Source organism: Cupressus sempervirens, chromosome 10 (genome assembly GCF_028749045.1).
Source record: "Cupressus sempervirens isolate cs-2001-9-10 chromosome 10, ASM2874904v1, whole genome shotgun sequence".
Lineage (NCBI taxonomy): Eukaryota > Viridiplantae > Streptophyta > Pinopsida > Cupressales > Cupressaceae > Cupressus > Cupressus sempervirens.
Genome location: NC_143127.1, coordinates 463,655,161 through 463,668,252, shown reverse-complemented (window position 1 = coordinate 463,668,252; position 13,092 = coordinate 463,655,161). Strand labels below are relative to the sequence as shown.

Here is a 13,092-nt window from a genome sequence, read left to right as displayed (position 1 = left end):
TGCTCTAATGAATTATCTAGCTTCTTGGATACTCATCGCATCAAACACCAATTAACCACACCCCACACACCATAACAGAACAATGTAGTTGAACGTCGAAACAAAACAATCATCGGGATGGCTCGATCCATGCTCGAACATAGACATGTTCTGAAGAAGCTCTAGGCAGAAGCAGTTAACAGTGTAGTTTATCTTTTGAACCAGCCACCCACCGTGGTGGTCAAAGATAAAACTCCGAAAGAGGCATGGTCAAGTCACAAGCCCTGAATCAGTCACCTAAAGTTTTTTGGCTCCCTTGCTTTTGTTTGGATCCCTAATGCGTCACGTACCAAGTTGGATACCAAGAGTCAGAAACTCATACTTGCTAGATACAGTAGTCTTCACAAAGCCTACCGCTTGATTGACACAGAGACATCTCGTCTCCTATATAGTCGTGATGTAGTCTTTGATGAGTAGCGAGGATCATTCATGTTTGTTTCTCTTGTTCCTGATCTAGCAAACCAGCCTATGAAGGCCCACGATTTGGGAGTTAGGCTTCCATTAGGTCCACTTGATGGGAGGGCTGCAGTAGCTCCTACAGCTCTAGTTATACAAGTGATCCCTATACAAACACCTCCAGCTTTTCCTGCAAGATCACCTCGATTTGTAGATGCTTCACCAAAGTTTGATCCAAATTCTTTTGATGAGGAACCAGATCACCAAACATCTCCTGATACTAATGTTGGTCGTTCTCCACTTCAACCTAAGTGGTGGGCTAAGACACTTGCTAATCTTCGTGATGATGAGCTCGTTGATGGGAGAATTGCTCAAAAAAAAAGCAAACCTACAAAGTCTATTAACTTTGCTCTCATGGCCAACATTCATAGTGTGTTTGAACCTTAAACATATTTCAAGGCTAAAGGAATTCCAGAGTGGGAATAGACCATGACATCTGAACACCAGAGCCTGCTGAAGAATAACACCTGGGTCCTTTCTGATCTTCCACCAGGGAAGAAACCCATTGGCTGCAAATGAGTTTACAAAATCAAATACAAATATGATGGTACTTTGGAGAAGTACAAAGCTCATTTAGTTGTGAAGGGCTTTTCTCAGCATTAGGCCATTGATTATGAGGAGACCTTTTCTCCTACTGCAAAGATTAGCACAATCAGATTAGTCCTAACCATGGCAATGCAATTTGGTTGGAAGGTCCATCAAATGGACGTCAGGAGCGCTTTCTTGAATGGTGATCTCCACGAAGAGGTCCACATGACACAACCTCCTGGTTTCAAGGTTGTCAGAAAAGAACATCAGATTCTCAAATTAGTGAAAGCTCTCTATGGCTTGAAGCAGGCCCCTTGCGCATGGTACATAAAAATTGATAAGTACCTCAGCGATCAAGGCTTCCAGAGGAGTTCTTCAGACTCAAATTTGTACATCAAGAATATTGACAGTGACATCATCCTTCTAGTTATTTATGTGAATGATTTGATCATCAATGGCAGTTCGGCATCTTTGATTTAGGGAATGAAATAGAATTTACGCCAGTCTTTTGATGACTGACCGTGGGCTCATGCATTATTGCCTAGGTGTTGAGGTTTGGCAATAGCCTTTTGGTATATACATCTCTTAGTCCAAATATGCCAAAGCTCTGTTAGACAAATTATGTATGCAAGATTGCAAGCCTGCATCTACACCCATGGAGAAAGGTCTCAAGTTATCTGCAAAGTCTGATTCTCCTCTCGTTGATGATACTACATATAGGCAACTAGTAGGCAGCCTCATCTACCTCTCTGCTACTAGGCTTGATATCAGCTTCGCGGTCAACTATGTCTCGCACTTTATGACAACTCCTAAGGCTGATCATTGGATGGCAGCAAAGTGTATGCTTCGTCATGTGAAGGGCACTTCAGATTATGGACTTCTTTACTCTCGAAGTTCTACTCCTAGACTCAGTGGGTTCACAGATTCAGATTGGGTAGGCTCTATTGATGAAAAAAAGTCAATTTCTAGATGTGTTCAATTTGGGATCCAATGTCGTCACATGGACCAGTAATAAGCAGCAAGTAGTTTCTCTCCTCCACAGAGGCTGAATACAGCAGGACTATTAAGGCAGGATGTGAAGTTATTTGGCTCCGTCGGATATTGGGGCTATGCAGATTTCACCAGCAGAACCGACTACTCTGTTTGTTGATTACGAAGGCGTTATCAAGTTAGCACGAAATGCAGTCTTCCATCAACGAACCATGCATGTGGATGTTCACTATCACTACATATGACAACTAGTTGAGGGCAGGACAATAGACTTGTAGTATGTTCCTACCACAAATCAGACTACAGACATTCTCATCAAGCCTCTTGGTCCCGATAAGTTTGTCAAATTCAAAGGACAGCTTGGTGTTGTGGATAGATTAACCATTAAGGGAGGGTATTACGATAATAGATAAGCGTCTATTATTAGTTAACGGTAATCTATTTGTAATCTATTGTAAATATTAGAATGTTTCTAATATTTAGTTAGTTGTAGATAACTGTTAGTTTTCTCTTAGCTAGAATAGAAAGTTTGTATTCTTTACAATTGTTTCCTAAGGAAACGTTGTTCCATTATTTTGTATATATTGACCTCTCAGTCTCTATTAATAACAAGTATTTTACCAGTTACTTTGTAATAGAAACCAGATGCGAAATTTGGGTAATCCCACCAACCACTAGCTAGGGAGGATAGTTTCACCCTTGAAACTAATCTTCCCAAGAGGTTCTGCATCCTTAAGAGGCTAAGTTGGATCAAATCCAAGCTCTAGAACCACAAGGTTACAATCACAGAAGAAGAATAAACTCAACACGTCTCCAATGAGTCTCTCACCGTTCTTTTCTAACCCACTAAAGAACCTCTTCATATTCTACTTTTCACATTTCCCTCGCTTTTTCATATTTCCCTTTTCTTTTTAATTTTAAACTGCATCTTGGGAAAAAATAATAAAGTGGCTCTCTTATAGTTTATCATTGACATAAAGATATTTGCTAAATACTTTTATGACCTTAAAAAATAATAATAAAAAGACATCATTTTAATTATTTAACTATATTTTTAGGCCAAAGAAGGGGACATTACACAAAGGATTGCACAAAGAATAAACTTTGTGTATATTGGTGCTTATTCTATATTAATTATTAATATTTTGTTCATAACAAATTATGGTGGTATTTTTTGAGATGAATTAAGCTAAAGAAAATAGACTTCTTCCTTCAGGAATTCCAACATGGAATCGCCAAGGGTCATTACTCTGCCTAGTCGACTATAAAAAATATTATGACAGTAAGGTAATATTGGCCAAGTACGCTCCGTGGTGTCCATTACAGGGTAGGACGTGTAGAAATAGAATGTCATTTTTTTTACTGGCCAAAAAAGGAATAATCCCCTTTCCTTGATGTCAATAATAGTTGATCAATCATTTGCAAAATAGAGATTAGATTTCATCAATATGGTGAGTCTTCCTTCAACCACTAATCACAAATGGGTCCTAGTAGCTAATAGCTGTTTTAAATGGTGGACAAAATCAGAAAGACCATGCAGTATAACTCTGATAAACACAATTAGAAATGAATGCTTTATGCCTTTAAAAAGCCATTATGCAATTTAACTCTAATTTACCTTGTAATAAAAGTATCAATAATAAATCCATGTAAATCACCAAACTTAAACTTTCTAATACAATTAATTTTATGCTAGAAATATTCTTTGTATGAATTTATCTTGAAAATATCTAAATTTGGTAGATGAGAAATGAATCTTCAACAGAAAAAAAATTGGAAGACATATTTAGCACACTTCAAAAATCATCTTACACAAGTAGGACATACTAACCTTTGTCGTACTTTCACTTGCTGAGCTAATGTCTGAATATCTGGATAAAAAATCAAACATTATAGTCTGTTGACAAACAATTCTACATGGCAATAGAGATAATTATCAAATATATGCTGATAATCAATGGAAAAGCACACATTCCAAAAGCTATATTGTATTCCCAAAATAATGAGTATAGCCTTTAAAGTTTATACGACAATTGCACTAAAATTGGATAGAGAAACAAATAGTATATCTATAAGCATTAATCAGAAAAAGCATGTAGAACATGCAAGAATTTCACACATTCATTTGTGTGCCACTGCACTGTAATGGATTCTAGTTTAGTTCAAAAATGTGAAGCCTTAAATAGTCCAGATGTAATGATTCCATATGTAGTCACTGCTGAAAAGAAAAGCTAATAATGGTATGAAAAGAATTTCTGATGAAGTGTTATAGATGAAAGATTGAAACTATTAAATCCAAAAACTACTCAAAATCTGAAAATCCCAGAAACTATATCTTAATTTACTGTAAAACAGAAACCTTTAGTGTTGTGAATAAAATAGTTACACTGCTGGAGAATTAGAATGGGTTCCTATTTCGAAAACTAGAAAAATGTCAAAATTATGAAATTACTGATATAGATGATGATACATATCAGTGAAAACAATGCTCTTGAGAAAGTAAGAAAACCAACTTGGACCAAATACAGAACTCTAAGATCATTGTCTTGACCAAACACAAACATTAGAAGTTAGAACATTGTGTGATAGCTTATTTTTCCAAAATCATATCCTCTAACACCAAAAGCCAATTTTAAATTGATATCTCACACACTTTTGTTTGAGTTTACATGTGGGATAGTTAGCTTTCTTACAAAAAAACACATATCAGACACCAAACCAGGTGGACACAAAAGACAGGACCACATAGGCAAATCCAAACAACTTCCTAAAAAACCATACAACTGCTTGAGTTGGACCCAGAACACAGGTCCCAATGAGCGCACAAATATAGTTATACACTTATTAAGGTAATACTAAAGAGCCCTGCTGTGTGAAGTGCAATTTTAAATTTCAAAATATGTAACCTTTAATCACTGTCAATCAACTCCTTCATTTTGAGAAAAGCCTCTGGCACCAAATCTTGCTTTATATTTTTCAATACTGTCATCTGCAGCATGTTTGCTTTATATTTTTCATTACTGTCATCTACAGCATGTTTGATTCTGAAGAGCCATTAAGATGAAACCACTGATTTATCTTTTGGTCTAGGTACAATGTCCCAAACATCGTTCTTAAGAATAAATTTGTTTTTTCTATCATGGCATCTTTCCGAACTTGAATTTTGAAAGCTGCCTCGACACTAGAAGGTTCTGATTTGATGATTTCACTCATAAAGGCAACATAGATGGAGTATTTATGAGGTCTTCTGCTTTCCCTAGAGGTTCCTTTTGGTGTTGCATAATTTTCAACCTCTTCAATCATTTTCCTTGCCCGTAGGGTTGAAAAGGTTGCATTTACAAAATACTTGTTGCTTCTACAATTGGCCTATTTTTACTTTCAGCTACCCAATTTTGTTGAGGGTTGTAAGAAACAATAAACTCCCTCTTAATCCCAGCATTATTACAAAGGGTTTTGAAGTTATCAAAGATGTATTTTTTTCCTACAAATGACTCTAACTCGTGTTTTTTTAGGGAAAGCATTATTCTAAATTTCCAAGATACAAAGTTTGATGCTCCTTCGAGTCAATCCTCAAATCTGATGCCATTCACCATTTTGCAGAGTATATAAAGAATTCTAAAGATATTTAATGGTAGTTTGGATGATCTCTTATAAATCTGATTTGGATCTTCCTTATGCTGGATCTGATACCATGTTAAGGTTTATCACATTTATATGTTCTGGGTTTTAACTTTTAATCTCTGTTTTGCAGGTGTATGTGTATATTTGAACAATGCTTGTTTGATACTTTTTAATGATCACAATATTATAAAGTGAGTGATATATTGGTATCAAGTCGATATCAATATATTGCTATGATATCGATCTGCTGCTATCTTACTACCAGTGCCAAACTTGAGATATGAAATGGCAATGTTAATTACTTAAGAATCGTTGTTGTCTCTTGATCATACACTTATTGATTTCTTTACATTTCTTACATACTGATATTGTTTTGGTATTTATAAACATTAGGAGACATGTCCCATAGAGACATGTCTCTATTAGAGTAAAATCAGTCTAATTTTGTTTCTCTCTCTCCCGTAGATTTACTTCTATTTCTAATGGTCACTCTTCTTTCATGTTTCCATATTCTCTCTCTGTTCAATATGGAAACTTCATCTTTCTCTCTTCAGAATGTTTCTATTTCTCTCTCTCTCTCTGTTATAGAAACATTCTTGTGTATACTTGTATATATTGATCATTTATGATCTCTGTTTAATAACACAATCATTATTTTACCATAATAGTCTCTCCGCAAACATAGTTCATGTAATGCCTACCCCTAGTTTACTTTTCATGTTCTTGTTGAATTCTTTTAGGCCAACTTTATGGTTATGTTTATGATTTAGTGGTACTTGGTTACCTGATTTGATTGGATGTTATTTTATACTCAGTTTAAATATTTGATGAGCTACTTGATACTCAATTATTTCGTGTGTTTATGTTTATCCTTTCGATGATGGTGCTTCATATGTTCATATAGTGATTTCAATTATCTCATGATGATAATTAGATGGATGATTTATATGCAGTTTTCTATGGTTACTTACCCCATACTTGCATGTGTATGGTGTACATGTATGTTTTACTTTATGTTTGACATTTTTTATGTGGTTGAGAGAGGGAGTCGTAGTCACCTGGTAGTCGGGATCTACATCATGCGCCACCCCCACCATTGCCTATTTAGTTTAGATATATATGTATATGTACATGCTCAATTTTTATGCAGATTGCAGTTACAGGGAATCGACTTCCCTGAATTGCCAGGATGAGCATGGAGGTAAAGAGGGGAGATAGTTCTTGAGTCCAAATCCTATCCCTAAGCCAATTGTCCTAGAAAACCAGACAAGTATCAAAGTTATTTTCCCTTCCGAATTTGTCAAGTGACGTGAATTCGAGATTTTGACCCTTGAGTTTGATTTAGTACTTTGTCTTTGAAATGGATTTTCTTATTTAAATTTGTGGGTCTGTTGTGATTTTTAATTATTAGTAAATCAAATTAAGAGAATATTAAATGGTTTAATTTAACGAAAATTTTATAACGAAAAAATAAATTTTTAATAATATTTAATTAATTGAGAAATAAATTAAATAGAAGAACTAAATTTAAAAGATTTGATTAAAGTTCCAAATTTGGCGTAATAATATTTATTTAATTTAATAATTATTAACTTTAGAAGTTACATTTTAATTAATGAACTCTAAATATTATTATTATTTAAATTAATAAATATACTATTAAAAATGTCTTGTCATTTTATAAAAGCAAGAGAGAATAAATAGAATAAAGATTATTTTAATTTAAAATGCAAAAAGTTTGCACATGAAATTAAAATAATAAAGAAAAGGTTTTGCGTGATTGTAAAACCGAAACCCTACAAGGAGAAGGCTCTTTATTAAGAAATTAGAGCTCATTTCTCCACACACAGGTTTGGAGGAGCAAATTTTGAGAAAAGGGGTTTTCGAGAAGACGAGAATTCTCGCAATCTCTGAGTGTTCATCCGGTTAGCATCAGATCGAGGTAGGAATGTTGCTTGAGTTTATCACAATAGTTATTTTCAAATTTTTCCTCTGTCTTCTTCGTGATTGTGTGGGAATCTTGTTTTAGAAATGCCTTTGTGTTGAAACCCTCGTTTGAGTAATTACTGTTCTTTGGTATGGAAATGTCTCTAAACAGAAAACAAATTTGAAACCCTCGTGTTGAGTAATTATGTTTGGATTATCAACGTAGATAGGGTTTGTTTTTATTTGAGAGTTAGATCTATATTGAATTGGAAATCGATTTGGAAAAAACCATTCTTAATTTTTTTATTATAAAAAAAAGCCTGCTGGAAACAGTCAAATACCAGGTCTCTGTCTGCAATTTTTATAAAAGAAAATATATTTTATTGAGGGGCGTTCGTATTGTTTTATACAAAAAAAAATTATAATAAAAAATGGGAAGAGGGGCAATGACCTCCACCCCCCCCCCCGGTTGCAATAGCAATCGGCCGCTAAGCGGCCTCCCCAATTTGGGGAATGCGATATGAAATCACATTTGGAAGTTTTGTGATTATTTTAAATTCGTTTTTTTATATATTAAATATTATACTATTTAATTTAATGATTATTATTATTAATAAATTTATAAATATATATATTATTTTATTAATAATTTAATAATTATAATTAAAAATAATAATAATACTTAATTATAAGACGTTAATTAGTATATTATTTTTTTAAATTAAATAGATGTATATTAGATTTTTTTAAGAGGAATTTCTCATTTAAAATTTCAAGAATGTTATTTTGGAAATGGTTCATTTTTTTATGAAAATGATTTTTATACTAAGGAAATATTATTACTTTTGTGAACTTGAAAACCTTAAGCAAATGTGGCACTTTGAAAATGGAAAACTTGAACCCAATTGTGAAAATCGAACTTTTATGTTTTCAAAACCAAATGAATTATGAAACTATATTTAGTGTGATGTAAGGTTTATTTTACTGGGGTTGGGTTTGACTTAGTAGATTGACCAGTTTTGAATGTTTACCAGAGGCCTAAGAGTTATTGTTTTACGATGTTGTATGTGATGTCATGGTTAGGTGTTTGATCTATGATGATGTTATGTATGTTATTTGGTCATGATCTTTTATTCCCAACCATTGTGATGCATTCACGTATTTTTGCGATGAGTTTTGATCAGTTGCTAGTGCTTTCCAGTTGCTTGTATAGGACTGAGGTGAATAGTGTGCTTTTCTTGGTGTAACCTATGAGGTTTCAATCAGTTATTTATTGGTACTTTTCAGTTGCTTATATAGGACTGAGGTGAATATTGTGATTTATGAGTTGTACTTTTTATGAGCTTAGGGTAGGTTATCTATGCGTATGTTGGAAGTGGCTTGCAATGGAGGTCGAAGCCCTAAAGAGGCTGCTTGGGTAACCCATTGTAAGTAGTATTAATAAGTGAACATTTCATTAAATGGGTTAAAATGAATTAACAAGAGTGAGTGTTTTACCTCGCCCATGCCTCGAGTGCTAGTACAGGCTAGGATGGGAGTAGAGAGGATGCTCAGTTGCAACCTTGCCTTGTTAGTATGCCTTGTTTGTAAGAAAGGATACTGATGCCGCATAGAGTCACTAGGGGACCAGAGTCCAAAGAGGCTACCAGGGTAACCTTAGAGTTGGCTCATGCGATGACACTTGCCCACTTACATAGTAGATTTCCTACGTGTTTTTTTTGCCTCCGGGATTAGATGTTACTTGTGTCTTGGTACATTTGAGATAGATTGCTATCAAGATTTCCTTGACCTAGATGATGGTTATGACTATTGGTTTTGTTATCCGTTTGGGACTTGAGATTATCTCCTCAGCACGGTGGGAATGGGTCATTTAGGTTCCACGAGGTCGGGTGGTAGTGTTTCTTATACCATTGAGATCTAACAGCTAGATGTCGTTGTTGGATGTACTTGTGCAGTTGCTCCTTTCATTCTGATCTTGTGTTTATGTTCGGTGGTCATACTCTGATGTATTATACTTGATTATTGGAGATCTTATGAGATATTGTATTTATTCATGATGTATATTCTCTTAGCTTTTCATACCCTGTGACTTGTACAAAGGATGATTATGCATTTGGGTTATGCCATGTGGCATCTTATGTAATTGTATATTATTTCATTTGATTTGTACTTATGGTTATTCTATGATGTGGATTTTGTTATGTATTAGATTTAATCTTAATAAAACTTATATATGTGATTCAACGTCATGGAACCCTTAAGAGATGTAATCTATTTATGTATTGCTTATGTATGTATGTGAGTTATTGCTTCCGCTATGTTATCTCTTGTTATTTTAATCTCTAAGAAAAGTGTTTGGCAAACTTAGTGGCTTATTAGGTTAATTTCTTTTGGGTTCCCCAATGGGGCGTTACAGTTCACGTCGAGACATGTCTCTACGTAACGCATGTTTACTAATCTGTCTGATAATGAATTCACAGCGATCTTAATCTGATCAATATGAATGCTTTAATTATTATCAATAGTATGATTTATGATTATTGAACTCAATTATGCATATGTATATGTATATTTAATTATATGTGTGTGTGTGTGTGTGCATCCATATATATATGTATGTATGTATATGTGTGTGTGTATATTTAATTATGTGTGTGTGTATTAATTAACTAATTATTGATCATGCCTCGAGTGCTAGTACAGGCTAGGATGGGAGTCCTCTTAGTTGCAACCTTGCCTTGTTAGTATGCCTTGTTTGTAAGAAAGGATACTGATACTGATGCTGCATAGAGTCACTAGGGAACCAGAGTCCAGAGAGGCTACCAGGGTAACCTTAGAATGAGTGTTTTACCTCGCCCATGCCTCGAGTGCTAGTAGAGGCTAGGATGGGAGTAGAGAGGATGCTTAGTTGCAACCTTGCCTTATCAGTATGCCTTGTTTGTAAGAAAGGATATTGATGCCGCATAGAGTCACTAGGGGACCAGAGTCCAGAGAGGCTACCAGGGTAACCTTAGAGTTGGCTCATGCGATGACACTTGCCCACTTACATAGTAGATTTCCTACGTATCTTTTTTGCCTCTGGGATTAGATGTTACTTGTGTCTTGGTACATTTGAGATAGATTGCTATCAGGATTTCCTTGACCCAGATGATGGTTATGACTATTGGTTTTGTTATCCGTTTGGGACTTGTGATTATCTCCTCAGCACAGTGGGAATGGGTCATTTAGGTTCCACGAGGTCGGGTGGTAGTGTTTCTTATACCATTGAGATCTGACAGCTAGATGTCATTGTTGGATGTACTTGTGCAGTTGCTCCTTTCATTCTGATCTTGTGTTTATGTTCGGTGGTCATACTCTGATGTATTGTACTTGATTATTGGAGATCTTATGAGATATTGTATTTATTCATGATGTATATTCTTTTAGCTTTTCATACCCTGTGACTTGTACAAAGGATGATTATGCATTTGGGTTATGCCATGTGGCATCTTATGTAATTGTATATTATTTCATTTGATTTATACTTATGGTTATTCTATGATGCGGATTTTGTTATGTATTAGATTTAGTCTTAATAGAACTTATATATGTGATTCAACGTCATGGAACCCTTAAGAGATGTAATCTATTTATGTATTGCTTATGTATGTATGTCAGTTATTGCTTCCGCTATGTTATCTCTTGTTATTTTAATCTTTAAGAAAAGTGTTTGGCAAACTTAGTGGCTTATTAGGTTAATTTCTTTTGGGTTCCCTGGCGGGGCGTTACAGTTCACGTAGAGACATGTCTCTACGTAACGCATGTTTACTAATCTATTTGATAATGACTTCACAGCGATCTTAATCTGATCAATATGAATGCTTTAATTATTATCAATAGTATGATTTATGATTATTGAACTCAATTATGCATATGTATATGTATATTTAATTATATCTGTGTGTGTGTGTGTGCATCCATATATATGTGTATGTATGTATGTATGTATGTATGTATGTATATGTGTGTGTGTATATTTAATTATGTGTGTATGTGTGTGTATTAATTAACTAATTATTGATCATGCATAAATAATCAGATCAGTATATAGAAGGATAGAGATTAAATGCTCAGGGCCAATAGCTACTTATGCATTTAATTTCATCGGTTAGAATAATCCGACTGAAGCTACAATTCTCCAACATTTTCTAGTATCAACTTATTGTGGAAAGTAGTGGGAAAGAACATTAATACAAGCATGTTGATTACTGAAATTTGGCTAAGACTAAAAAAATGAAGGATCTTCCAAAATCTAGACTCTCCATTATATATCCTAGAGATCTGAAATCACTCTCAAACATCCTAACAATATTATATTATTTAAGGTAGAAGTATAATTTAACTTATACTTAAAAGTTATATTTTATATAAAAAGATAAACCCAAAGAGAGAAATTCCTTAAAGTATATGACTTAAGGAAGCTTCTAGAAGAAATGATAGAGATTGAATTGAAAATTTCTAGAAGAAACCAAGGCCAGGGTCGTCACATAAGAGCTTCTAAAAGAAAGCTGAATCTCAATGAAAGAAGAAAAAAAAGTGTTTTTTTTAAATAAAGCTTCTCTAAGAGAAATCGACCAAGTTCAATAAAAGAAAGAAATTAAAAAAACACAAAATAAAGAAAGCTGATTCCTTCTTGATATCATCGCTTCCTATAAATACATGAGCTTGGCATTGTATTCATTCACAAACAAAAAATTCTAGCTCTGGAGTTAGCAAATATTTTCAGATTTCAATGCAAGATAGAGATTTTGGGCTATTTTCAGATTGAATTCCATGAATAGTGATGATCATTTCTTGGAATTTTCATGTTAGTTAATGAATTTCTATTCAAGATTTTGTTTTCTTTCAAGATTAGAGGCAATTTTCAGATCATTTCTTGGAATTTTCTTGGATTTTTCTAATTTGATTGACAGGTTCTAACAAGTTTATGCAAATTTGTAAGAGAAATTCATTCCAAATTGAGGATTTCAATCTGAAAATCCTCAGAATTGGGGAGGATTCAATCTTTCCTGGAAGATTTCAAGATCATCCTACTAAGAGTTTCAGATTCCACTTTTGCAGCCTTGTTTCCAGATTACATAGGATTAGTTCCTAGAATTAACTTAAAAAGGTAGAATTATCTTCTCAAACCCTCCTCTTTTGCACTTTGTTTTATATACCTTTGTAAGTATTAAACCCAAAAAATCCAAAAAAAATATAGAAAAAGGAATTTCAATTTAAGGATGCAACCTTGAGTAACTACGTAAGTCCCCTTGGAGGTTTTCAGCAAATCATCCTACCGCAAGAGTCTATTTTGAAAAACAAAATCAAATGCATTTGGTGTTGGAGATTCATACCAGAAATAAAGATAAGCAGCAAACAAAATAAATGAACAAGAAACGCAACAAATTATCCTAGGAAAACTCCAACTTGAGGGAGAAAAAACTCAGCCACAAATATATCACTTCTATATTTAATGAAAGAGCCAAAGACTGCTTTACAATGTGCAAAACT

The 13,092-nt window shown here is 34.1% G+C and overlaps 1 protein-coding gene across 3 annotated transcripts in view; it reads right to left on the bottom strand.

The window, feature by feature from the left end:
* The window catches only part of LOC149534706 (cyclin-C1-1-like), a 150,449-nt gene that overhangs the window by 124,488 nt on the left and 12,869 nt on the right, over window positions 1-13,092 (bottom strand). For all 3 annotated transcript variants that reach the window (XM_089807530.1, XM_089807531.1, XM_089807532.1), the window contains exon 3: window positions 3,845-3,884. In XM_089807530.1, coding sequence (XP_089663656.1) covers window positions 3,845-3,884 — 40 coding nt within the window. The remainder of the gene's footprint in view (window positions 1-3,844; window positions 3,885-13,092) is intronic.